The following is a 27,427-nucleotide window of genomic DNA, read 5'->3' as shown; positions in this document are numbered from 1 at the left end:
TCTAGCATCACTGGCTGCCAAGGGTAGCAGCTCCTCGATACCTTACATAGACTGCAGCGATATAGATAGCGAATATGATTTGGTCAAAGGTTGCATCACCACACCTCGCTCTCGCACACATGACAATGATGAGGTTGAGCCAGTCGGGCGTATAGCGGGAAAAAGTAACGGTTATGGAAGCAGTCCGCAAATTGGCAACGGAGCGATCAGGTCTAGATTTAGGGAATCTCCTTTGACCAGCCATCGGTTGGTGCAGAGTTCAGACACTTTCAATGGTAGCCAGTCGTCTAATGGGTCATTTTGCGGAAACGGATCACCACGGGTTCTTCCCTTCAGCAGTACACTGGTTGACGAAATGTTTCAAGGTTCAGACAGACACGGGCCCAAGTCACCTACAGGCCACGTTGTAGCTTCCAGAAGTGCAAATTGTAGCCCAGTGTTGAGCAGTTTTCACAAAACCAGCAACTGTCCAGAGCAGATTGGCTGTAGTGGTCGTCGCTTTTGGGATGATGGTAGCCGTTATCTTTCGAAAGGCCGGTCTGGGGGAGAGGCCCAACATTATGGGAGCTACTCCCCAATTGTCAGTCGGTCACCGCATTTGCAGAAACTGCATAACGGTATGCGTAACCGCTCCGACACTGACCCCATGATTCTGAGCCAACTGAGTTCTACTCCGGCTAATAAACAACGACCGGCAGGCTCGAGGGCCAAACGTATTGCTACCGTAGAGCAGCGTGTGTCTACTAACGGCCACGGTCAAGCTCCATCCAACATTTTTCAACAACACTATGGAAGTCGACCGAGTGCTAATGACCACAACAGCCCGGTCCAAATGATAGATGGTTCCACTAGCAGTGGAACAGAGTCTAGTGATACCGAATCTGATGCGGGCAGCCATTCTTACAGTCAGCCTTTGGTGTTTAGTAACCCTGCGGCAGCTGGTTCCTCCCGAAGCAAGTTCTTATTCGGTAGTTTGGCGGATGAAGGCCAAGGGAGGGAGGATGACTATCTTCATCCTGTCAATAATGAGAAGGGGGCACAATTCTTCAATTGCTAGAAAGAATGGCAGGTGCCTTTGGTTATTGGTTGAATGTAGATCAGGGATGGTCAACTTCGGTCCTGGAGGGCCGGTGTCCTGCAGAGTTTAGCTCCAACCATAATTAAACACACCTGAAGCAGCCAATTAAGGTCTTACTAGGCATACTAGAAACCTTTAGGCAGGTGTGCTGAGGCAAGTTGAGGCTAAACTCTGCAGGACGCCGGCCCTCCGGGACCGAAGTTGTCCATCCCTGATGTAGATGCATTTTGTCAATTGGCAAGGAAGTTACTTGGCAAGCGTTGCTCTAAATGGAATTGGTGTCTGTTTGTTTCAGTGGTCAAACAGTAGAGTTACTGACCGTTTGCTGAACAGTGTTTTTCCTGAAATTCCGCTTAGTGAGGTATAAACTACACACTAAACTGATGATGTCATCATGCAAGTTTTATATGTTTGTGTCTTAAATATAGAGAATTTTCAACCATTAATCTTAGAAGATAAACTTGTACCGTACTTGTAAATGCTAAACTGGATTATCACTGACCAGTTGACTAGTCAATAGGTGTTGCCAAAAGTGTGGTACTGTAAAATATTAGGTTGGGTCAGTCTTTAAATTACACAATTACAGAATATAAATAAAAAGATGCCATGCCTTTACATAACCTGTACTGTTTATACAAAAACAAATCTTATAGTCAATATTCTGAGTAGTACAACGTTGAACCGTTTTTTCATTTGGAAGATTTTCAGAGGGATAGCTACTGTACATAAGCTAGTTTACTAATGTGACTCATCTTTGGTGACAAGAGGTCAAACTACGATTGAACATACTGACTGGTTTTGTGTTGTAATAGATGAACTACACTAAGCTCGTCTTTTGCTCTGTCATGAGCTTTTGTAGACAAAAGTTGAAAACAACAAGGTTTCCTACCTAGTCTTCCCACGCTTCAGATGGTTTTATAGTTTTTGCTTTGTAAATGTAGACAGAAAGTCTTTGTTAATGGTTTAACAGCTAATGGGTTTTATTATTAGTGTTACTTGTTGCGTGTCGAAGGCTTCTATCCGACCGTGATGGCTTCACGCTTGCTTTGTTCAGATTTTGTTTTTTTGCTTGTTGAAGCTCCTACTGTTTTTCTTCGATGGTTTCACTTGGGCGCCAATCTGATGGCACTGTCATGTACGCTTGCCCATTTTCCCAGCATGCATCTCTCCTTTAAAAACACAAAAACATTTATGTTTTGCTTTGCTGCTCGATTTCCTTTTTCTAAGCAAACCGCCGTATCTCTGGCACTCCTCGTCACTGTCATCTGTTTGCGGCTCATTGGCGATGCTTTCTGAACAATTAACCTGTGCTCGGTTTGCATTGCTTATAAGATCCCCCTGCACAATGACAGCATATGTATTTCTGGAATGCTTCACCTTTCTCATCTTCTCTGGAAGCATGTTGACCTGTCTTTGTCTCAACAATTTGCTGCCCTTCCTTTTCATGTGTGTAAAACTTGGGACTCTTAAAATGCAGTGGTCTTTTGAAATGGAAATAGACACAGGTGAGCTTTAGACAGACTGTAAGAAATGCGGTTTTATGCGGTTTGGCTGTTTGCTTGCTCTTTAGGGTCCTAAAAAAGTAAACTTTTAAAGACTCAAGGTTTCAAAGTGCAAGTTTTCAAAAACGACTCATTGTCGTAAACTATGTTAACATGAATCTGTGATAACGGTGACGTCATGCGCATGCATTAATTCAGTTTGTAGGCAGACTAAAGGACTTTGTTTGTTCTGCTGAGTTTATTAACGCTTCTCCAATAAAGTTGACAAAACTTTTGCATCTATATACTAAAGAAACATTTCGAACATCGCCATCTACTGGCCTGGCATGCATAATACAGTGTCGTTTTTATAGATTCATGTAAACGTGGATCTTTTTGACAATGTTATGATGCGAAAAACGAAACGTAGCTTAAATGGAGTCTTTGTTTTAGGGTGGAAACTTTACATAATGCGGCACATTGATAGCACATGTTTAGATTGCACATGTTACTATGGTGGGAACAAACCTCTGTACTGAAAGTCTGGATAAAGTTTTCATCAATCTTGATTAAACCGAACGAGTTATTATCGCTAGCTGTAAACACCATCAACTATTTAACACGTTCAGTATGATGCTGTTTACGTTAACGGCGGCAAGAATTACGTCAGTGAAAAGTTTTGGAAAGTGTTAGCACAGCCATTCACAAGACCACTGCAGTTTTTCGAGTTAGATTGATGATATTTATTCGAAAGAATTGGTTTATGCCATTGTTCATATGAATGTGTATAATCCTTACCCAGCCAGATTGTAATTTGTGTCCAAAGTAGATTCTTGACCTTTTATGTAGCTACTTTGTAAATGATACTAAATGTGATATCACTTCTTACTTATAGGTTTTATTATGGAGAGAAAGTAATTGAACGATTGATGCTTTTCAACTTGTGATCTTCTAATTGTTTGAATGTACATTTCTGAGGTATACAATATGTTTCTGATATATTTGTGTCGTATATTGTAATTGTAATATTTACAGTTAACAGTGTAATCACTGTGGCACATATGCAAAACTACTAACCATACGTGCATGTGTTTACAAACGTTCTGTACTAAATGAAAAATAACCAGGTAAGCATGGAAACGGTCAACAATCGGAGCCTTAGTTTTATTTTCTTATAATCATGTAGCACCTGCAAACTTAAAGGGGCCATGTCACAAGACTTTTTTAAGATGTAAAATAAATCTTTGTCGTCCCCAGAGTGCGTATGTGAAGTTTTAGCTCAAAATACCATATAGATAATTTATTATAATGTTTTTGGGCGTGTCCTTTAAAATGCAAATGGCTGATGAAATGCAAACACTGATCACCATAATGGTGGTTTGTCGAAATTGAAACTCAATTGTCCTGTCAATTTTTTTTCTCTCTGCACTAAATGGCAGTGTCGTGGTTGGATAGTGCAGTTTAAGGGGTGGTATTATCCCCTTCTGACATCACAAGGGGAGCCAAACTTCAATTAGCTATTTTTCATGTTCTTGCAGAGAATAATTTGCCAAAAGTAAGTTTCTGGGTTGATCTTTTTCACATTTTTTAGGTTGATAGAAGCACTGGGGACCCAATTATAGCACTTAAACATGCATACATTTTCGTGATATGTCTGCTTTAAGATTGTTAATTTTTTGGACACCTGTTTACAGGTTCTGTACGATGTTTTTAATACTCCGATCCTTACTTCTCAATACTCCTCCTCTTGTCTTACTCATTTTTGGTACACTTTTTAACATTGTAAATGATTGTATTGGTAGCAATAAAATTGGTTCTTGTAAAGCAGGACTCCAGATGTTTGCGTCGATGTTCCCCGTAGATGTTAGAGCCCCACACCTCTGTCTTGTTTTGTGGTAGTTTTAGTCGTTTGTGTCGCATGTTTGACGAACGTCCAATCGAAGACGTTCTTGCATGTGTGAGCGTTCCACCATCAGGCCTTTGTCACCAGCTTTTCGGCTCTTCCATCCTCCTCTGTAATGGCTGCATTGCGGATCCTCGGTACATTTGAAATGTCCCGGTTCCCATGTCACATCCGAGGCCCGGGATTTTGTCGGGCAAGTATGTGTATGTACTTGTGTAGTGCTTGTGCAGTCGTAGATGTAGTCATCTTCAAAAGCGAAGATGAAACATGTTTCGCTCCAGCGGGGAATGTGTGAAATATGATTTGTCAGTGTGTCCTCGGGGCTGAATTTTTAGACTGGGATGGAGTGACTCACTTATGTCTGGATCCCAATGTGATGCTGTCAGCCATCGTCTGTTTATGAGGACCGACTAAAATATCTCTTAAAAGCATTTTTATACCTCCCTGCTGAAAGGTCAAGCATGAATTTCCAAACTAGTCTGAAACATCTCTTTTGAACCATGCTATACTAGTCTGTTCAGCAGGGTACCTTTTGTAAAGTAATATGAACTAGATTGATTTGAGCTATATTAACGAATTATTCTTATGGCAAGGCTTTAGCATAACCTGCATGTTCTCCTTTAGGTCCCGTTACCAGCAGCGAGTCTCCATCGGCTGTCAGGGTGATGGTGAACGGCCAGAAACAGAGTCTCAGCCTCGGCCAAAGTCCAGATGGACGACAGCCATCTCCTCTCACCAGCCCATTACTGACCGACGGTGGCTACGTCCGCACAGACGACGAGGACGAGGTTCGGAGGAAGGTTTGTCTTTTGGGGAGAGGAAGTGTTAGATGTCCTACGTTGGTCTTCATTTGGAGAAATTATTAGATTAACTTGTTTTAGTCAAAATGTGTTGGGAAAGCGAGTCATTTTCTCCTCAGAAATAAATTTCAAGGACCCTTTTAATTTCGTGGCTCCTCAGCCTGAGGAAGGAAGAGGATGTTTTTTTTCCACTACATTTTGGTCAAGTGTCTCTGTGGACTTCTCAGAATAGGAGACCCAGATAAACCCAACCTAAATTCCTGTCTATTTAGGGCAGATTATGTAGCGTAGACAAACCAGCATGTGGTTCAGCCAACATCTGTTTTACCTTACTGGGTATTTCATGACGTTCTGTGCATGTGCATGGACAACGGTCAAGTTTTGTTTATTTGAGTATTCCTTGTTGCTTTGCAGTGAATTTTTTTTCCAGAAACACTAACATATTATGTAACTTATTGCAATACCTAATTCTCAGTGAAGTTTAAATGCTAAACCTTTTTTATCAATGCATCACATTTTTTAATGGATGTAGTAGCGATTTAATCACAGCGTAAATATACAAACACACAGACATGCACGAAAATTTATGCCATGGGTTTTTTTTTTAAATAACAAAGTGTCTCTTACACTCTTGTGTTTAGTTTCTGTTTATATTAAAGTCTTGATTTCTGTTCTCCTGACAGCGGTTCCCGACTGACCGAGCTTATTTTATTGCCAAAGAGCTTCTGACCACCGAGAGGACGTTTCTGAAGGATCTGGAGGTCATTACTGTGGTAAGCCTGTGTAAATTCCCAACATGTAGTCAGTATGTGTCACCATCATGTGGTCTGTGTTTACGGTGTATTTATGAACTTTAGCTTTCTCAAAAATATATTTCACACTGTACGCAGCAGTCATGAGTATCTAATACATTTTCAATAAGAGACGTGCAAAACCTGGGCGGCTACAGAGGTGGACCGGAGTCTGTCCGCACGTCTTGCTTGTGCACCCAAAATCTTGCCCCTACCGCGTACACGGCTCTTCACTCTTTAACTCTTACCATGCCAGCATTTTTTTAAAAAGTTTGCAGCCAGTGCCAGCATTTATTATTATTTTCACAAAGTTTGATGCCTTCCAGATATTTTTTCAAATATATAAGTATTAGGGGTGGGCCGATCCGATATTCTGTATCGTTATTAGTCCGAAAATGGTTGGATCAAATATTATAGAAGGCGGGGGGTACAATACGATCCGATACCAATACGGACCTTAACTGTCATGGAAAGTCGACTTACTGAGCAACATGCCGTAAAAGCGTGACATAAGCAACATGCTGTAAAGCGTGGCAAGTAGAAACATAGCTAAGCGTAAGCAATAGATGGGCCTTGTCCGGAGGTACTTTTTTTTCATACTTAAGTTATGGTTTACTTCCCAAATTTACTTGACTTTTTATAGCTAACAAATGTGTTATTTGCAGCTTAATTGATTAAAAGGGCGATAGAGATAGTATTGGATCAGGATCGGTATCGACAGATACTCAAGGTTGTGGTATCGATATCGGTATCAGACATGAAAAAGTGGTATCGGCCCAGCCCTAATAAATATACAATATATCAAATGAATATAAAAAACTTTTATCCTTTTTGATCAGTGAATGCTTCAGTGTTTTATAAGGTGGTTAAGAGCGCCACCTAGTGGATAATTATGGAAATAGCGGAAAAACTCATCATCCCGGGAAGCGTTTTGTCTTGATTTATGAGTTAACTTGTCAAAGGCGGGAAAGGGTTAAATGAGAGATGTAATTTTTTATTAATACTTTCTCCTATGTATAGTTTTATGTGCAGACACATACAACATTTTTTGATAAACATGTTAAATGTTTTTTTTAGGTGGTTGCTAGACCATCGCTAGTGTGTTCTTAATGGATAACAGGACAATGCTGAGTGGTTTCTGGGTTGAGCTGGTTGGTTAATGTGGCGTAAGAAAAATACTGAATTATTCAGGAAGTGTGTTTTTTTAGTAATAATGGTTAACTGGTTCAGAAGATATATATATATTTTTTTCCGGTTCTTCTCTGTTCTTGTTGTTACTTTGTGTCTCTCTGGTGATGGCAAATCGTCGCTTTGATGTTTACAGGTTAGTGGAAAAATAGCAGCAGGACTTTTACAGGATATTTTCTTTGGCTTTTGGATCCGAGACCACCACACCCAACGTGTTATTACATCTGTACAGCAGCTTCTGCGTGAATCGAGAAACTTCACTTCAAAACCCCCATATGACAAATTTTTTTTTAAAATAGAAATATATTCATGTGGCATTGGAAGAAAAACATTGTATGTTACAAACCTGTAAAAATAACAGGTTTAAAGAGATTAAAATAAGATATATTTTCAACTGCAAAAATATACTTATTATTTTATATTTTAAACAAACCTTTACATTTTATACAAACTTTTATATTTTTGCCAGGAAACTTATATTTTTTGCCACATAGGTTGTAAAAATTGGATATGTATTTTTTGCTCCTGAAATAACTTTTGAAATATAATATATGTTAATATATGAATATAAAACTAAATATATTTTCAAAGCTTTACTTACTACAAAATGTATTTAGGATATATTTAAAACATTTTTGGCCAAAGAAATGTATTTATTTTGCCATATGGGACCATTACATTTTAACATGAAAATTAAGAAGTTTGACAATTCATCCCACAAATTCTTTATTTTTTATTTGATATCTTTCGTATCATTTTTTTAGGAAGCAGATTGCACATCACCCTGATCTCTCAGATGAGTTACTTAAAACACAAATACTCTTTATTCAGTCACAGATGATGTTTAAAGTCATCATGAAACAACAATTGTTTTTATTTGCTCATCGTGACATATATCTGACGAGTGAAACGGCTTCTGACATGAGGAAAGGGGGTGGGGGTTAACATTTTTAAATAAAGATTATGAGGGCATGGGAATTAAAAAATAACGACGAAGTGCACCTAAAACTACAATACTTCATAAAATAAGAATTGTGCATTTTGATTTCATGGCGAGTCCTGTTCAATGATTTAGTGTTGATGTTCAGGGCCTGGTAACCACGTACCCAACAGCACTCGCTTTCAGTGAGGTTATGTACATTCAGAAGTCATATAAATGTCCAATCCTAACGATAAGATAATCATAAGTTAAATGACTGTATGTGTGTTTACTGTATAGTGATAAAATGATAAAAGCTAAATCACTGTTGTGTATTTGTGATTGTTTTCAGCACTTTCAGACATTTGTGGGGAAAGATGAAGCCATGCCACAATCATTAAAGAATCTCATTTTTGCCAATTTTGAACCTGTGTACAAGTTTCACGAGAGCTTCCTGAAAGACATGGAGCAGAGATTAGCACAGTGGTGAGTACTTCACATAAATCTGTGTCTGTTTGTTTGTGTACTTCATTTAATGTGTTGTCCCTAACTAGACACATCTCTGTGTTATTATTGGAACAACACATCTTGTTATTTATTTGAAAACAAAATCAACACATGATGTGTTAAATAGGATAACAGAACAGTGTGTAAAAACATTAACACATCCTTTCTTAAAGGGGATCGCACACCGGCCACGCAGCTCAGCGCCGCGTTGCGCCTAGAAGAACTTGGAGGTATTGTAAACCGGAAGTGCACATTAAATAGCGCGGGCTGCTAACGTATATTTTACATTTTGAAGTAGACACTATATGACGAAGCTCGCGCTATTTAATGTGCACTTCCGGTTTACAATACCTCCGAGTTGTCCTAGACGCGACACGGCGCTGAGTTGCGCAGCCGGTGTGCGATCCCCTTAAGAGTGTACCAAAAGATTTTGTTGAAAAAAAATTTATATGCTCAGCGCCGAGATTGACACATGCAGTACAAATGATGTTAAAATGTGTGGTAAAATAAACAAACAGCTCTCATACACACACTGTGAAACAACTGTAGTTGAAAACCATAGAAAAACATCTAGTCTCTGATTTTAAACATCCTCTCCATTCTGACTGTTACTCCTGACACAAAATTAACCATGGTTTTACTACAGTTAAAACCAAAAAAGCATGGTTACTATAGTTAGACCATGGTTACTACAAAATAACCATGGTTCTGCTGCCAAAACCATTGGTTAAACCAGTGGTATTAAACACTTTCAAACTATAAAAATTAAAACATCTTATTCCACTTTCATAAAAAATCCTGATCATTTACTCACCCCCATGCCATCCAAGATGGGTTTTTTTTTTTGTTCAGTCGAGAAGAAATTAAGTTTGTTGAGGAAAACATTCAAGGATTTTTTCCAAATAGTGGACCTGAACAGATTCCAAACAAGGCATAAGGATCTTATCTAAACCCCATTCACACAGACCTTTTCCCAGAAAATACCCGTAAAATTGCCAGACAAGCGTCTGTGTGAACACAAACTCGTCCCGTTAATCTTCTGGGATCGTTGCCGGAAAGATGACCTAGTCAGATACACGGATAACCCTCTGTGTGAACAAGAAGCCAGACGAATGCCGTAAAGGGCGTGTCGAAGTGAGGACGCGCGCATCATCAAAACAAAAGTTATGGTTCAGCTCTTTAAAACGAGAGATAACATGCATATAAACATTCACCGCGAGAAATGTTGCAAACTATATTGACGCAGTTATCAGGAAATGATAAATGAGACGCATAAACAATAACGCACGTGCCGTAGTGAGGACGCGCGTGTCATGGCAACATGAAGTTGGTTCAACTCTTTAAAATGAGGGATTTACAACATTCACGATGAGAAATGTCAGCAAACTGGACTGAAGCAGATATCAGGTAAGTTAGCTCTTTACTTGCTGCGTTGAAACGGAGATCATTCAGCAGCATAAAAGAATATCACGTCACATGCTCATTTGAGCTATAATAAACGAAAATACCAGCGAGTCATCCCAACAAGATATATCGTTCAGCTCCTCAAAATGCGGGTTGTTAATGCATATAAACAATCACGATGAGAAATGTCTGAAAGCAGAGATCAGGGAGCTCGTCAAATATCCACTCAGAAGCTGAGATCATTCACCAGCATTAGAACTGTGCGTCACGCGCTCCTTTATAATTTTATCATAAACAAAAATGCACGCGATTCTGGAGAGAGAAATAATAAATAATATGCAAACTTCGGACGGTGCGTAGAAGAGAGGGCAGGACTTTCAACAGGTCACGTGTCTTTCCGGTGGATCCCGGAAAAATTCCGGATGCCTTTCCCGTGTATTTTACGGAATGTCTGTGTGAAAAGGGCTCTAGAGAAACCATCCTCATTTTCACCAAAAAAGTACTTTTAAATCACAACTTAGTGTTAATTTTGTCATATTTTTAATTTAGTCTTAGTCTTGTGCCAGATGTCCTTGTTAGTTTTAGTTTAGTCAACTAAAAGTCTTGTAGTTTTAGTCAAAAGAAAACTCTATATATCTTAGTCAAGTTTTAGTTAAAACATTATTGTCAAATTATTTCTGAGATTATTTCTGATAACCATTTCAGTTAAATAGTGTTTTACACATCTCAGATATTGGTTAAATGTCATAATCACCTTACAAAATACAATTGTTGAATGATTTTTGTTGAATGCAACTTTGTTAAATGTGTCTGGTTTTCTGATTTAAGAGACACGTTCACAAATGATGTCAGCGCTCGTTGCTCGTGTTCGCTATCTATGTGTGTTGTGTTCTTGCTCGATGTACAGGCTGACAGTAACAGGAGTATGAGACCTGTACTAACTTCAGCAACAGCGCAAACTCATTCAGTGTATTTTGAAGGCGTAACGTAACGGCTGAATATTCTATCTCTAGTAGAGACGATTGTAAACGAAAATGAAGAGAGATTTTATCATAGTTTTTATTTTATGCAAAACATTTTAGTCTCGTCTTTTTCGCCAACAATTATGCATGTTCATTTAGTTTTAGTCAGCGTTTTTGGACATCTGCGCAGTCTCGTCATCGTCTCGTCTTAGTCATGGAAAAAAGGTCGTTGATGAACATATTTAGTTTCGTCTCGTCTGACGAAATTAACACTACGAGTTCTCGTCTTGCACTAGCCGTGTGATGCGCCAGTGCGACCTTACGTATTACGTAATTATGTGGAAGGTCATGCGTTACATTTGTGAAACTACCGCTGCAGTGTTTACAAGTGTGGAGAAAGAGGAGCGTTACGATGTTGTTGTATGTGGAATGATACTAATTAATGTCTTTGTGTCAGTTTATTATTTTACACATATGTAACGCGTGACGTTTCCAGGTGATTACGTAATGGGTAAGGTTGCACTGGCGCACCACAAAATCATAGTAACTATAGTAAAACCATGTTTTTGGTAATGGTAATACACACAAAAAATATGGTTACTACAAAAACCATTGGGGAGATTCGATAGAGAGAAATCTTCTTCTGTGATGTCTAATGCTCAGCTCTCTGCGGTTTGTATCTGTGTTCAAAGGCAAAAAGATAAATATGTGCAGTGTTTGGTGTGACAGATCTGTGTGATAGTGCAGGATTTAACTGTCTGATAGATGAGATTAAATATGAAGAGATGATCAACAGAGACATCTAATGGATCATCTGAGAATTTCAGCTAAATCTCAAGAAATACTTCAGAAAGACTTGTGACGTTGTTTGTTGAACACAGAATGACATTTTAAAGTTTCGAGAATGTTTTTCACACAATAAAAGTATAAATAAGGATATAAAATAGTACTTAAGTAATGTGGCACAAGTGATGAATCTGTTGTGTGTTTTAGGGAAGGCAGATCCAACGCACACATCAAAGGAGATTATCAACGTGTCGGAGATGTAATGCTGACGAACATTCAGGGTTTGAAGGTCAGAACATAATTTTTCTTCTTTAATATCAGTTTAATAAGAAAAAATATATAGGTATATTTTTTCTGTAAAGCTAGATTGATGCTATTGAATTAAAACAATGAACAATCTGGTGACACTTATAGACATTTAAGGCAGTGGTTTTCAAACTTTTTCCGCATGCGGCCCCCCTTGTGTACGGTGCACTTCTTCGCAGCCTCCCCAAAGAAAATTTAGGACAAAAAACTGTTCTAATATTTAACATTTTAATTAAACAAAACATATTAAGTTATACAAAGTAGTGCTGTTGGCTAGTAGCCTTACTTTTTTTAGGTTTAATTACACAGAATTCATGTTAAGTGAATGTATTTTATAAAATGTCATAAAACTGGGGCCCCCCTGGCACCATCTCGCGGCCCTCCAGTTTGAGAACCACTGATTTAAGGTATTCAGCTAACCTAGCTAGTGTTTTTATTTGTTGCATTTATTCTATTTTACTATTCAAATTTTAATGAGAAGATGAAAAACAATATATGTACCATGATATAAAACAAAGTGCCATGATTTTGTATGTAGCACAGTAGCATGCTCATGCTTTTTTGTAAATGTATGATTGCAGTACTGGTTAGTACTTATGTTATTTTGTTGTCATCCTCAGCTGCTAACCCCTCACCTTCAGAAGCATTCAGAGGCGTTGCTGGAGCTGGAGAGGACGTGCCGCTCTTCCCGAAAACTGGAGGCTTTCTGTCGAGACTTTGAGCTCCAGAAGGTTTGTTACCTGCCGCTCAACATCTTCTTCCTGCGAGCGCTGCATCGCCTCATGCATTACAAACAGATACTGGAGCGCCTCTGTAAACACTACCCACCGACGCACGAAGACTTCAGAGACTCGCGAGGTACGAGAGAGATGAAGAAGAGTCACGTCTGTCGACTTTCTCCAGAGATTTGTGTTCGAGTGAATGTTGCTTCTTTCTGTTTCAGCTGCGCTGGCTGATGTTTCGGAGATGGTCGTGCAACTCCACGGGACTCTCATCAAGATGGAAAACTTTCAGAAACTTCTTGAGCTGGAGAAAGATCTTGTCGGCATGCATCTTGCTACTCCTGGACGGGTAGGTTTGAGGGATATTAACTTTACAAATAAATATGATAAATTTACTGTATGTCTCATCTTCTGATTGAATTTCATGTTTCTGTTTTATTTAAAAATAAATTACATCACAAATGAGATGTGAACCCAGACGACCGGATCTGCTGTCTGGGAACATTCTTTCATTGATTAAAACAAGCCATAAAACTTGCTTAAGTTTGTCCTGAAGACTCTTTTGTTGATGTTTTGTTTGTTTCTGTTGTTGATGTAGTTTTGTTTGTTTCGACGGGAGTTCATCAGACTCGGCTGTCTCAGTAAACTCTCTGGTAAAGGTCTTCAGCAGAGAATGTTCTTCCTGGTAAGATCCGTCTGCTCTTGCATCAGGTCGACTGATTCACTTAAAGTACTGTCTGTGTGACATGGTGTCTCACGAATGACATGGTGGTACCAATTAATTCTACGGGTGCAACGATAATTTGCCGATTTTGAATCACAAAGGCGATATTATGCACATCTCTTTCATGTACTGCGGCTCAGTATGAAGTAGGGATGTCAATTTTTGCAATTTCTCATATTTGATGATAGTTTAAATGAATGCATTATTATGTATATTATATACATCTCAAATTTTGGGCTGCATGAAAATGACGTCATGCGGACGGCGCGGATGTCCCTTGTATATTTTCGGCTTTAGGTTGTTCGAGTGAATGACAGTGATACTGGCAACCTAGTAACCAACAGTAAATAAAACAAGGCACGCTTAGAAAATAGAGACAGGACTGCATTTAGTTACGAAATTGGGCATTATAAATTTACTAGCAGTGCAGCTTTACATTATCAAACTAAATGTTGTGCACATAAGAAGAAATAGCAGCAAGCCCTATATATGGTAAAGACAATGACCGAGCAAACAGCTAGATGGTCAGTCTCGTGAGGAATCAGAATTTATTCAACAAATGCGTTTCCATTGAGTTTTTTATTTTGTTTTTTGATAAGTTAAAAACCACCTCAAGCGAGCGTAAAAACTTTTTTGCGTATTAAGGGATTTTTATTGCAAATTTGCTATCACTCATTACTTATGTGATACTTCAAAATGCACATAAAATTGGGGTGATGGATACCCAGCCGGTCTAAGCTACAGTATTGTAAATAGATTACATTGTAAAATCATTGTATAATTGTAATCATGAGAATAAAGTGCACCTTTAAATGATCTTTTAGCGTAATGATTCTTCTTTTTTCTTTTCGGTGTGGTCACAGTTCAATGACGTCCTGATGTACACGAGTCGAGGCATGACGCCCTCCAACCAGTTCAAAGTTCACGGACAGTTTCCTCTCTACGGGATGACTGTGAGTTAATCAAATCTATAACGACCATAAACTTCATATGTTGAGAATTTAAATGACATCATTTGCATATAATTTCATGCATAAACTTTCCATACAAGCGAAACAGATGCTGTATTTATAGACGGAGAGTTTTCTCTCTAGTGACTTATTGTGCATTCACGCAAACAGCCGCTGTATTGTTTCGCAGGACGCAGCTCCAGCGCATCTCCATTCATTCTGCATTGCACGTAAACGTAATTATTTGCAAACAAAGAATGGAGACGTTTGATTTGTGTCTTTATGGGGTTGTAACTGAACAACTCACATCTTCATGCATTGCTTTATACAAAGCATACAAAGTATTTCTGTAAACGTTTTAATGCCAGTGATGACGTTATTAATCTTTAAACCAGAAGAACTTCATTATTCCCATAAAATACATTTATTCATGAAATAAAACCCTTTTAATGCTACAGATTGTACATTGATGTTATGCAAAGTGACTTACATTGCATTACATTTGGATTAGTATGTGTGTTTTCTGGGAATCGAACCCACAACCTTTGCTGTACCAATTAAGCTACATGAACCCACATAATTCCTCCTTCAGTTGTGATGTATAATGCACGTCTCTTGTGTTTTTGTAGATCCGTGAGAGCGAGGACGAATGGGGCGTTCCTCATTCTTTTACTCTGTCTGGACAGCGTCAGTCTGTTGTCGTGGCCGCCAGGTAAACCAACCATCCTTGTAACTAACATGATCAGAGTCTAACTAGTCGGTTACTACTCAAGTGTGAAATCAGGTTTACCTACATTTCAAGATAAAGTCAAATATCTTCTAAATGTAGTTAATATGAGACTGGGACCGGTTGTCTTCTTTCACTCCAGTGAATATAAGTTATTGTTAATATGAATTAATAGTTATTAATAATATTACGTGTATTATAAATCCTTCGGGACACTTCACGTATAGACTTTAGTGGTGGTCTACACAAATGTAGTCGTCTGAACCCAGAACAACATTCTTAAAATCCTTAAAATTCATAATTGTGTGTTTGTTTGATCTTTAGTAATAATGGATGTATCTTACACTTAATTGGTCCTGTTTTCCTCCACAGTTCAGCGTCAGAGATGAAGAAATGGGTAGAGGACATAAAAATGGCGATTGAACTGGCAGACGTCTGTAATGGGTCTTCAGCAGAGATTCTGTCCAGCAGTTTTACGGACAGCAGTAAGTCGAACAATTTTGATTCAGATTGATCTGATATGACCAAGCAGATGCCTGATGAAAGGGCACATATTATGTCCATTTTACAAGATGTAATATAAGTTTCAGGTGTGCCAAAATTGTGTCTGTGAAGTTTCAGATCATCAGGAATACACAATCGACCACACGCACGTTTTTGGCTACCTCTGGATGTGGTCGAAAGCGGACGAGCTCAAAACGTTTACACCTATCGTTAGCATCGTCTACTTGTGATCCAATCGACCAAAATGCATTTTAATACCAGGTGTAAACAGCCTCTTAGAAAAGATTTTGGATAAAATTAACCAGTCAGTCAGTGGCTGTGGGTGGGGCTTTATCAGTGTGACATCACATTAACAAGAGGATTAAAACGGCATGTCTAATGAGACTGCTTTGGTTTAATGGGGATTACATTTTTTTTTATTATGGGGTTTTTGTGCCACCACACATTTATCTCCAAACACCTTGTTAAGTGGATTTTGCATAATATGTGCCCTTTAAAGGCGGGGTGCATGATCTCTGATAGCTACATTTGCAAAGAGAGTCGGGCTGAGTACCAAAACACATTTGTAGCCAATCAGCAGTAAGGGGCATGTCTACTAACCAACTTTGTTGCCTGGGTTGCGTATGTTTGGGGCTGGTCTATTGAGGTAGGGGCGTGTTTGTTTAGGTGATTTCAAATGTCAACATTGGCTTTCAGAGATCATGCACCCCGCCTTTAAGGGAAATTAAATAGTGCCCAAAAACTATATCTAAAGCCTTTTTTTAAATGTTATCCTTTCAAATATACTAGGGTCGCTTTGATATTTGGACACTGAGGCGGTATGAGTTATGAGTTAATCGTCTTGAAGATATTTCTCACAGGGTTCCAGCTCTGGTGTATATCTAACATATTTTCTCCTCAGGTGTTGACTGTGATCTGATAAACACACATCCTCTTTATTTACAGTAACTTACTCTCTTCTGCTTTTCTACAGTAATGTCATTGTGATGGGCTGATTAATGCTTTGTTTGGTGTATGGTTTACTATTACAGTGGTAACACTTCACAATCCGATTAAATTAGTTAACTTTAACTAAAATTTAATAATACTTCTCTACAGCAATACCTCTAATAAATGATGTATTGCTCATTATTCGTGTTAAATAATGCATTTATTAGAGCTGTGTGATATTAAGGGCAGTTTTGATATTCATATTAAAATATGAATATTATGATATTTTGATATATTGTGTAGCCCTAGCATTTACTAAATGTTATTGAATAAGAATTTAAGAACCCTGTTACTGTTGTCATGTTGCAAATATCTGATTGACTACATTTATCTTCTTTTATCAAAATAATCAAAGAATATAATTTAATTTCTTTTTATAATGAATTTTGCAATTAACATCTATGAATTCTTATTATTTTGAAAAAAGAAGTGGAATCTTGAATCCGTCATTCCTTCTTGCTACCATATGATGGTACTGCAATTCATTTACACAGTTTACCAAGGAACATAAATAACATTGTCCTACAATAATCCATCAAACTAATAAGTTTGTTTCACTATTAAATGGCTGTTCTTCCCAGAATTCCCAGAGGAGTCTAGCGCAGACCAGGAATCAGAGGACGACCTGAGCGCCTCACGCACATCTCTGGAACGTCAGTCGCCTCACCGTGGTAATACCACGGTTCACGTGTGCTGGCATCGCAACACCAGCGTATCCATGGTGGATTTTAGCGTAGCTTTAGAGGTACCTGAGCGTAGTCAATGTTTCATGTCTCTTATCGCTGTTGTGTGTCTTTAACTTTCCTCTCTCCTCCATGAACTTCAACTCGTCGTTTCTCAACGTCAATCATTTCAAGATGTGGCCGGTGTGGAATTTGTGCACATTTTCTGGATTTTAAATACAAATACATACAATTATTGTACAATAAAGTACAATAAATAAATAGTAATGTCAAAATATGTGGCTATATTGTGCTGGCACAGATTCTGCGCAGGTCTATTTATAAACCTCTTTGCTATTTTTCTTGTGTGGTTCTCTCCTCTTTAGATCGTGACCTTTGTTCACGTCCCTTTCAAAACCACTGTCTGTCCTCATGTCTGTGTTGACTATCTATGTCCTTTTTTCCTTTCTGTTTCTCGTCTGTCTCCGTCCTAATTTCCTGCTCTGATAGAGGACCCAAGTCCAGTCAGTGTCTCAGAGGCGTCTATTTCGGGCCCTCTGAAGGCTCAGGGGCCAGTGGCCCTGTCTGTGGTGTGTTGGTACCGTGTCCAAAGCCTCTCCTTTAGTGACACCTGCAGGAATCGAGAGGTAAAACAAGGCGACTTTTGCACTGCAATAAACTTGTGTTGGTTTTGATGAACATCATTCATTTAACCAGAAGGTGCAAAGTTACAACAAGAGCCTTTAACTCAAGAAAATATTAACACACGATTATCACAGTATAACGTTTCAGGATTACTCAGAGAAGCATAAGTTAGTACAAATGTGCAGGTGAGATATATGAGAAAGTGTTTTTATAAGAATAATTGTGAGTTTAAGGCATGAGTTTCCTCTGAATACTGACTGAGCTTTGGGTTTGTGATGTGTTGTGTAGTTTCACTTCTATATTTTCCTCTTTGTGTTGTTGAATGTTATGATGTTACGACTACTGTACAAATGTAAAGTTATGCAATAGTTTCTGGGGATATTCACACATGATATCGTCACACAAAAGGCGTCGTGACACCGTGTTTTCAAAACGCAGCATTTAAATCACAAGACCCTGAAGAAAACCATGACAAATGCAAGAACTCAGTAGTCATTTTGTTCACATCTGCGTTTGTCATTGGTTAAACGTTTACAGCAATCTTAAACATATTTGTGTTGTCAGTAGTTTTGTACTTTCTCTGAAAGGATGTGTTAATCTTTAACACATTGTTTTGTGTTATTCTATTTAACACATTATTTGTCATTTCGTGTTGATTTTGGCTTCAAATAAATAAAAGGGACAAGACAAGATGTTAAAACAACACAGAGTGTGTTGTTCCAGTAATAACAAAGATATGTGTCAAGTTAAGAACAACACATTCAATTTGTTACTATAAAAACTTGTTACTATAATAAAAATGCAATGTGTACATTTTAGGAGGATCTCTCGACAAAAATGCAATATAAACAGGGGTGTAATTTCCATTGGTGACAGGGGGACATGTCCCCCCACTTTTCAAAATCACATTCGTTTTTCCTTTCAAAGTCATTTGTCATGATTTTTTTTAACCGCACGTCGTCACTTTTAAAGCACAAAAATATATATAAAAATGGCATTATAATTAAATAATGTTTTTTTCACGGTGTAAGAATGATACTCACCCTTGGTGAAAATATTCAAATAAATGATCTTCAAACATCAAATTTAAAGTTTTTGTAACTCCAGCAGTGTCCCATACGGCAAAAATTATATTTTCAAATATCATTTAAAATATGTTTCAAAATATAAAAAAAAATTTAACCAATATATTATTTATATTTTGAAATATATTTTAAAGGATTTATATTTGCATTGCATGGGAAGAAAACTTTGTATGTTACAAACCTGTAAACATAACAGGTTTAAAAGATTAAAATCAAATATATTTTCAACTGCAAAAATAATTTTACGTTTTATGCTTTATACAATTTATATAAACTTTTATATTCTGGCCAGGAAAATTGTTTTGCTATATGGGTTGTAAAATTAGAAATGTATTTGTTGCTCCGAAATACATTTTGAAATATATTTTAATAGATGAAAGTTAAACTAAATGGTAATACCTTTTTGAATTTGAAAATATATTTAGTTGGTAACACTTTACAATAAGATTCATTAGTTAACATTAGCTAATGTATTAACTTGCATGAACAAACCATGAGCAATACATTTATTACAGTATTTATTCATTATTAGTTCATGTTAACTATTGTATTTAACTAATGTTAACTAATGAACCTTATTGTAAAGTGGGTCACGCTTTATTTTACGGTATCACAGTATTACAGAGTACTTAAATGTAAAATTACAAAGTAATAATCATTAACAACATGTACTTACTATAGGGTTGGGGTTAGGATTAGGGTCTGGTTCAGGGTTAGTTGCATGTAATTATGCATAATTAACTGTTATTACTATAATAATTACATGTAACATGTGTAACAAAGACACCGTAAAATAAAGTGTTACCGTAAAGTGTTACTAACTAATATATTTTCAAATTCAAAAATATATTTAATTAAGCATTACTTGATTCTACAAAATGTATTTGGCATGTATTTAAACATATTTTTGACCAAAGAAAAATAATTTTTTTGCCGAAGTTTTTGTTCCTGTAGTTTTGTCAGTCTTTCTTATTTGGTTTATTTTTTTATTCTTCAGAATCAGTTGTCGGGAAATCTGCTAAGAAAGTTCAAAAACAGCAACGGTTGGCAGAAGCTATGGGTGGTTTTCACCAACTTCAGTTTGTTCTTTTACAAAACACACCAGGTGAGAAATATCCAGAGACATTCACACTTTACACGGTTTTTAATCTATTCCTTAACCGAATGCGTCATTTTTATGTTGTCTCTTGCAGGATGAATATCCTCTTGCCAGCCTTCCATTGCTGGGATACTCCATCACGATTCCCTCAGAGTCGGAAAACATCCATAAAGACTACGTCTTCAAGCTTCATTTCAAATCTCACGTGTATTACTTCAGATCAGAGAGCGAGTACACGTTTGAGAGGTACTGTATGACCATCATCTTCTGAAATGAAATGCGATTCTCTTTTGAATGGTTTTAAATCTCATAACATCATTTGAATCATTGAAGTTTTGCACTACTGTGTGTAGTAAATTCTCATGGAAAACCCAAAAATGTCAGTAAATTTTCCATACCTGAAAAAAAACGTCTACATAGCCAGACAGCAGATGACTCCAGGCCAGATCCATGCCAAATTCAGCAGCTCTGGTGCAGATCCGGCCCAGAGTCATCTGCATTATTTTTTTTCTAATTAGGGCCCGAGCACCGAGGAGCAGGCCAGAATGGCCTGCACCGAAAGGTGCGAAGCCCTATTGGTTTTGCTCGAATTTATTATTTTTTTTTTTATTTTTATTTTTATTTTTTTTAACACTTTTGGGCATTTTGGGTGCCTTAACATACTCGAAAACTCTTGAAATTTGGCACAGACGTCAGAGTCGTCCGTCATTGCGAACGGGCAAAGGCGGGAACACGGGCGTGGCACGGGGGCTCTGTAGCGCCCCCTGTAATGCAAAAACAAACATTGATGCACAGATCATGCAAACATGTACGCACATGTATGAGAGTTGGTACGCATATAGATCTCATCGACCCGAACAACTTTCGCCCTCTAACATTTAAGCTCCGCCCAACAGGAAGTCAGCTATTTTGGATTGTTTAAAAAATGCATGCGTTGAACTTTTGAATACTCCTCCTAGAGGAATCATGCGATTGACACCAAAAGTGGTGAACATGATGTCGAGACATTGGACTTGCTAAATTGCGAAGGGATTTTTGATATCTCGAACGGTTCTGCCATGGCGAGCCGACAAAGTTGTGGCGAAATCAGAGAAACAGGAAGTGTCTAATATCTAAGGCAAAAAATGTCTTATTGTAATGACACGCGGGGTGTTTGTTCATCTGAAGATTCCGATCGCATCGATGTGCCTATTGTGACTCCCGGGTATAGCGCCACCAGCAGGCACCAGGAAGTGTGTCAGTCACAAAGCTGGATTTTTTTGAAAGTTCCATGCAATGTTCTTTTAAATACTCCTTCTAGGATTTTCATACGATTGACACCAAAAGTGGTCACCATGATGCCGAGACATTGTAGATGATAAATTGCGAAGGGATTTTTGATATCTCAAACGGTATTCCCATGGCAACCTGTCAAACTTTACTTTCATTTTAAAGGCATATTTAAGCCTTTCATTTGCATACAGTTAACTTTTAAATACTCCTTCTAGGATTTTCATGCGATTGACACGAGAAGTGGTCAACATGATGCCGAGACATTGTAGATGATAAATTGCGAAGGGATTTTTGATATCTCAAACGCTGTTCCCATGGCAATGCATCAAACTTTACTTTCATTTTTACACATATTTAAGGCTGACAGTTACATGCTGTGAACCTTTAAATACTCCTCGTATGGGATTCATGCGATTGACACCAGAAGTGGTCAACATGATGCCGAGACATTGTAGATGATAAATTGCGAAGGAATTTTAGACATCTTGAACGCTGTTCCCATGGCAACTCGTCAAACTTTACTTTAATTTCAGGCATGTTTAAGGCTCTTGGCGTGCTTAGTTGAACTTTAAATTTGCACACACATCCAGAGATGTATAAAGTACTAGGGACCCAGACTTGAGTAAAAGTACAAGTGCTCTACCAAAAAGTGAGCACACCACTTAAGTGGAAGTACTGAAGTATTAAACATGTTTTGTCCTTAAGTATTGCAAGTAGTTTATTTTAAAATATACTACTCAAGTACTGAAATTAAAAGTTCAATTATTGTGTAATGTAGTTATTAAAGAAAACAGTCAAAAGTTTGAATATAATATTGTTTATATTATTTCAAATGTTTAAGCTAAAGGACACTCACAATTGCTTTGGCTGTAGCAGGAGTACAAGGACAGGAATGTTCAGATTAATTTAACTAATATGGCAATAGAGAATTCAGAATTAATAAAATATTAGTCGATGTAATGGTAATAGGTAAAGGTACAAGATGTTTCAATGTATTTAGGCTTCATTCTTTCGCGCACACTCGCCCTTTCTCGTGAATTCTCTCTCTCTATCGGTCTCTCTCGTGCACTTTGGTTCTCACTTCACATTTGTCCACAACCGCGGCTCATATTTGTGAGTGAGAGGGAGGGAGGGGTCCGCTCTTCACTATCTCCTATTGGTTTAGACCACAATCTGTGTATGTTTCTAATGTGTATCACCGCTCCGGCAGTGATAATGTGGGTTTGGAATGATTCGTAACATTTGAGTGTAACGAGTAACTATGCAGCACATAAAAAATGTATTGAAGTAAAAGTATTAAACTCATCGAAAATATGTACTGAAGTAAAAGTGGAAGTAGGAGAAAAAAATAATACTTCAGTAGAGTACAGATACTGCCTTTTAGTACTTAAGTACAGTAGTGAAGTAGTTCTACTGCGTTACTATACATCTCTGCACACATCAGAGTTTTCGGCTGTTAAGTGTTGACAAAAAGGTCAGACATAGGCGTGTCTCTTAAGTGGCTCACTAGTGCACCTGTTTGTCTAAAATGTGGGGTTTCTTTTACCTACAGTCCCCAAATGGCTCAGAAACAACATTAAATAGCCCACTGATATTTTACCCACTTGATGCCCTTGCCCACCGTGCATCGTTTTCTCGGACGCACCGTGTAGCGGTAAAAAAACGTGCGAGGGCCCGCCATTGCTGCTTGCAGCTATATTTATGCTTGATTCTGTAATATTTAATTTTAAGTGAACAGCTTAACTTTAATTTTTAAAAGTATTTATCCATGTGATACTACATTTCAAACAAGTTTATTTCAATATCTCTCCTCTCATAGGTGGATGGAGGTCATTCGCAGTGCCACCTGTTCATCCAGCCAAATGCGCACAAGCCGCAAAGAGCCACACATCTACTAACCAAAGAGATAAAGAGCAGTTAATACACAAACACACTGCCTGAAACAGCCAGACAATATAGGGCATCAGGTTCTCCATCAGGTTTTCAGACATCGTTCTTCAAGATTTTGCAACATTTTTAACAAGTAACTGTTTCGTGTGCTGCATTTTATCATCGATTCAGATTTGAATGGGTTTAGGTGTAAAACATTAAACTACGATAATGATTTCGAGGTTAGCAACAATCCCAGGGTCCAAAAGTCAACAGGTGCATTACCATAACCGATCAGGTCAAAGTGAAAGACTTTGATGTTTTTTTTAGATACAATATCCTAGCCTAGTACACAATGGGTCTAGTTTGTAAAAACAAGTTGAACTAATGTGTAATTTGTTTTTAAAACCAATGTTAAGCATGAATTAATACTGTACTGTATGTATGGTATTAAATGGAAATGCAGAATGGTTTTACAAACGGTTTACACTAAAACATTAGATAAAATGATAAAAAATAGAGAGAGCTTTTATAACTAACTCCAGGTCTGATTTTTAATGTGTAAGGATGAAAAACTTTTGTCAACATTTGGGTGAATCTCAGTTTGTCACTCCAAAACTTTATTTCATTGCAGACTGTTTTAATCTTTAATATTTTGTGTGTGTTGACATTACAGTGACAATTTCCCACATCTCCCCTCTTATGCTTATTACTGTATAACAGTCATGCAAAAATCTTTATGGTACTCAAATAGCCTTCTGCTTCCTTATGCAAACTATAATGTCTTATTTCTTTTTGATATCGGGGTGAAATATGACCCACATCCCTCACACCAATAGACCGACGTCTATGCACAGCCTGGATTTGTAAAGTTTCTCTGCTGGCCTGAGACTGCCGAACCTTTCAAGCGTTGCACTCAGTATCGTTTCTTTTGTAGGACGTCATTTTTATACAACTTTTGATACTAACTGTGAACCACACTCACGTCGTCTCCTGCGAGGGCTTTTGACACAGGTCCTCATCACTCTGTAACGGTGCAAACATCTTTCTGAAGAAACCCAGCTGCCTTTGTCTAACTGCTCGAGTGCCAAACACTTTCATATTTACTTTCTCTTCAATCTTCTTTGTATGATTTTTGTTATTGATCCATTTGGAGCATTTTAAATTCTTTTTTGCAGATATAAGATAAATGTGGATTATTTGTCAGCAAAAAATATTTCATGGTAACTGAATATGTTGAGAATAAATCCATATATATAAATGGGATGCATTTTGTTTCTTGTCAATTTGCTTTGAAGCAGTGAGCCTGAAGCCATTCAAATTTATTTTATTCAAGTATTAGTCGTCATATCAACAGATATTGGAATGTATACACTACACAGTATATTGCATTACAGTACGTGTGTCAGGTTTTGTCAAGTATTTTCTTACAAAGTAAAAACCAAGTTAATCAACATTGATCATTAAAAACAAACATAGAACATCAGAATATATTTTCTTAAACATTTACATACAGTACTATATTACTATGGTATACTTTACAGTAAAAACCACCTAGGGAGTGGGCCGGGCCGGATCTGTGCCGAAGTCAGCAGCTCTGGTGCGGATCCGATATGGAGTCGTCATCTGTCTGGGAATGGTATATGCAAAGTCATTTCTGTGCTTCTGTATAGCTCATTGATAGCATCAGGGCAAAAGGTTTTGGGTTTGAACCCACCCTACTGAAAAATCCAGATAAGACCAGCATAAGCTGGTAGCTGGTTTAAGGTGGCAGTAGCTGGATAAAGCTGGTCCTTCCAGCCTGGCAAAGCTGGTCAATCAGCTAGACCATCTTAAAAGTGACCAAAACACAGCTAGACCAGCTTAAAAAGTGACCAAAATACAGCAATACCAGCTAAAACCAAGCTGGATTTATGCTGGTTTTAGCTGGATTTTTCAGCAGGGAAGACGCAATGTACTAGCCTAATATAACATGTATAGATTGTAATGCACTGTAAGTTGCTTTGGATCATTTTAGGAAGCTTGATGTGCTAAATACTCTCAAATTTATATTTAATTTTAATGATATCACAACACTTCTTAATCTGGGCATCTGTCTTCACGACATACATATTTGAGCCCGTGGTCACCATACGAGTCGTAGCTCTCATATGTTGGGTTTCGAAGCCATTCGGGTTGGTATGTTGTTGTGCTGTACACAAACGCCTCGACAAGACTTCCAACCTTCGGAGTATTTTCATCTCTACCGACCCACTCGTTCACCTCAAGCTTGACTGGGGTACGCTGGTACATTTTGGGGCAACTTTCAAACCAGTCCAAGAACTTGAGCATCTTATCATCCACTTCATAGATTTCACCTTGGACACGATGACCCTCCCCAGGGACGTTCAGCAAGAAGGGTACATTGTTTTTTGTAGCGATCACAAGGGGATATTTGTCCACGGTTCGAGCTCTGGCGAGGAACTTTGCGGTCCCATTGGTGGCATCCAGCATCCTGTAGTAGTTGGGCTGGCCCGTCTTCAACGTGCCGTACACGAATACACAAGTCATTTTTAATTCTGCGTATGACCTGATGGGGAAAAAAATGATAAAAGTCACTGTAATGCAAAACATCTTAAGGCTTCTTGGAGCCATAGGAATGAATGGGGCTAGGCTAAATGCTAACACATTCAAGAAGCGCTGTACAAAGATTAAAAGGACATGCATTGAAAAAAGATAGGTATATATTAATTAAAATAAGTTGAGGTAAGAACATATTAAAATATTGAAAAACGGTGGTGTTTTCCTTTAAAAGCCTGCAAAATAATCTAGATATAATGACAGGTTCTTGGGGCATAAAGCATTTTGGCATTGACTCCACAAAATGTAGCATTTTATAACCAAACTTAATTCAAAAGTTCTTTACTACATATTGTAGGGTACTTGTAAACGTCCATGCGAAACTTTTCACGCATTAATCTGATAATCTGTACATTCTGACCATTTCCACTTGTGATACCAAGACTGGTGTTACTGTAATTTGTGACATGTAAATACAGTAAGGTGCAAGTATAGTACAGCCACAATATGACAAATAATTTGAAAATAACTTAAAAAAAAAATCACGAGCTCCCATGTCATATTCCACGTGACCTCATTCACTTCAGAATTATGAAATACAGGTAAAAACAGGCAACAAATACGAAAAACGCATGTTCTTACTTTACATTAGTTACTTACTGTGTCAGTAATAGAGATGAATGCAAATGAAGTTGAGTGTTTAATGATCCAGTATCAGTCTTTGAGCTTTGAACGAATCTTCATCTTCTGTTCATTCAATGAAGCTAAAGTACAGTACAGACTTTCCGCCGTAGGCTACTTCCGTACGCGTTCATATAAGGCAGCATAAGGAAGTGACGTTTACTATGACGGTAACGAGTGTAAACTTGAATAAAATAAATGTCACGCAAAATGAATTCATTTTTAAATGCTTTTACGTGTGTTAATTCTAGGATTTAATTTAAATGCTCAATCAACATACAACAACGAAAATATTTTCTAATATGAAAATTCTTTAGTTCAGAATATGCACATAATGCTGTTAAGCAGAAATTAATTTATTTGTAGTTTTCAGACCCCCTTAAACTTACTGTATTTTAAAAAACTGTGATCTCTATCATGGGGCAGATCCCATTGGGTGCTCGAGGGCTCAAGTACCCCCCAAAAAAGAATGCGCTTGATACGTGAAGTATAATTTTATGTGTTCAACTTTATACGGCGCTGCGCATCCCGACCCTCCTATGACATCAAACTACCGCGAGAGCAAACAGCTCCGTTTATTCTCATGTTCTCGGGTTGCTCTCGCGGTGCTTTGATGTCATCTGCCGATCGTTCTACACAGACCCCACATGACGTCAAAAACACTTTTTTTTGAGCAATTAACGTGATACAAAAGTAAATGAGTAGCCTACAAACATGATTATAACATCTTAAATCCCCAGATAAGTATTTTGGATAATGCTCAATGCGTTTGATTGGCATTCAGTATTTAGCTAGTTAGGTCTCAGTCTGTGA

At 37.8% G+C, this 27,427-nt stretch overlaps 3 protein-coding genes across 9 annotated transcripts in view; 2 read left to right on the top strand and 1 right to left on the bottom strand.

The window, feature by feature from the left end:
* The window catches only part of farp1 (FERM, RhoGEF (ARHGEF) and pleckstrin domain protein 1 (chondrocyte-derived)), a 79,468-nt gene extending 54,828 nt beyond the window's left edge, over nucleotides 1–24,640 (top strand). For 4 of the 6 annotated variants that reach the window (XM_073866260.1, XM_073866255.1, XM_073866256.1 and 1 more), the window contains 14 exons: nucleotides 5,087–5,262; nucleotides 5,946–6,035; nucleotides 8,513–8,646; nucleotides 12,027–12,108; nucleotides 12,746–12,983; nucleotides 13,069–13,197; nucleotides 13,465–13,532; nucleotides 14,435–14,524; nucleotides 15,151–15,233; nucleotides 15,621–15,733; nucleotides 17,324–17,487; nucleotides 20,132–20,239; nucleotides 20,328–20,479; nucleotides 23,325–24,640. In XM_073866260.1, the coding sequence (XP_073722361.1) occupies nucleotides 5,087–5,262; nucleotides 5,946–6,035; nucleotides 8,513–8,646; nucleotides 12,027–12,108; nucleotides 12,746–12,983; nucleotides 13,069–13,197; nucleotides 13,465–13,532; nucleotides 14,435–14,524; nucleotides 15,151–15,233; nucleotides 15,621–15,733; nucleotides 17,324–17,487; nucleotides 20,132–20,239; nucleotides 20,328–20,479; nucleotides 23,325–23,403 (1,706 nt within the window). In that variant the 3' untranslated portion in view covers nucleotides 23,404–24,640. Of the gene's footprint in view, nucleotides 1–5,086; nucleotides 5,263–5,945; nucleotides 6,036–8,512; nucleotides 8,647–12,026; nucleotides 12,109–12,745; nucleotides 12,984–13,068; nucleotides 13,198–13,464; nucleotides 13,533–14,434; nucleotides 14,525–15,150; nucleotides 15,234–15,620; nucleotides 15,734–17,323; nucleotides 17,488–17,914; nucleotides 18,052–20,131; nucleotides 20,240–20,327; nucleotides 20,480–23,324 lie in introns of all 6 variants that reach the window. The other 2 variants (XM_073866258.1, XM_073866259.1) reach the window with 2 other exon arrangements.
* LOC141354546 (uncharacterized) lies at nucleotides 5–4,383 on the top strand (the record flags this gene model as incomplete). Its single annotated transcript, XM_073860040.1, has 1 exon — nucleotides 5–4,383. A coding segment is annotated over one exon (1,053 nt), but the record flags the coding sequence as incomplete, so codon positions are not given.
* A 45-nt stretch (nucleotides 24,641–24,685) lies between the features above and the next one.
* On the bottom strand, nucleotides 24,686–26,757 carry LOC129445085 (gamma-glutamylaminecyclotransferase C). 2 transcript variants are annotated; one of them, XM_055206183.2, is made up of 3 exons: nucleotides 26,594–26,757; nucleotides 25,484–25,943; nucleotides 24,686–25,004 (listed from the first exon to the last, which is right to left on the bottom strand). In XM_055206183.2, the coding sequence occupies exons 2-3, from the start codon at nucleotides 25,922–25,924 to the stop codon at nucleotides 24,963–24,965; spliced, it is 483 nt and encodes a 160-aa protein (XP_055062158.2). In that variant the 5' UTR covers nucleotides 25,925–25,943; nucleotides 26,594–26,757; the 3' UTR covers nucleotides 24,686–24,962. The 2 variants fall into 2 exon arrangements, with proteins under 2 accessions (XP_055062158.2, XP_055062159.2); XM_055206184.2 differs by having other exon boundaries at nucleotides 24,686–25,943; nucleotides 26,594–26,755.
* Between the last annotated feature and the right edge of the window lie 670 nt (nucleotides 26,758–27,427).

This window comes from Misgurnus anguillicaudatus, chromosome 3, assembly GCF_027580225.2.
Source record: "Misgurnus anguillicaudatus chromosome 3, ASM2758022v2, whole genome shotgun sequence".
Lineage (NCBI taxonomy): Eukaryota > Metazoa > Chordata > Actinopteri > Cypriniformes > Cobitidae > Misgurnus > Misgurnus anguillicaudatus.
This window is presented reverse-complemented; position numbering and strand designations above follow the sequence as displayed.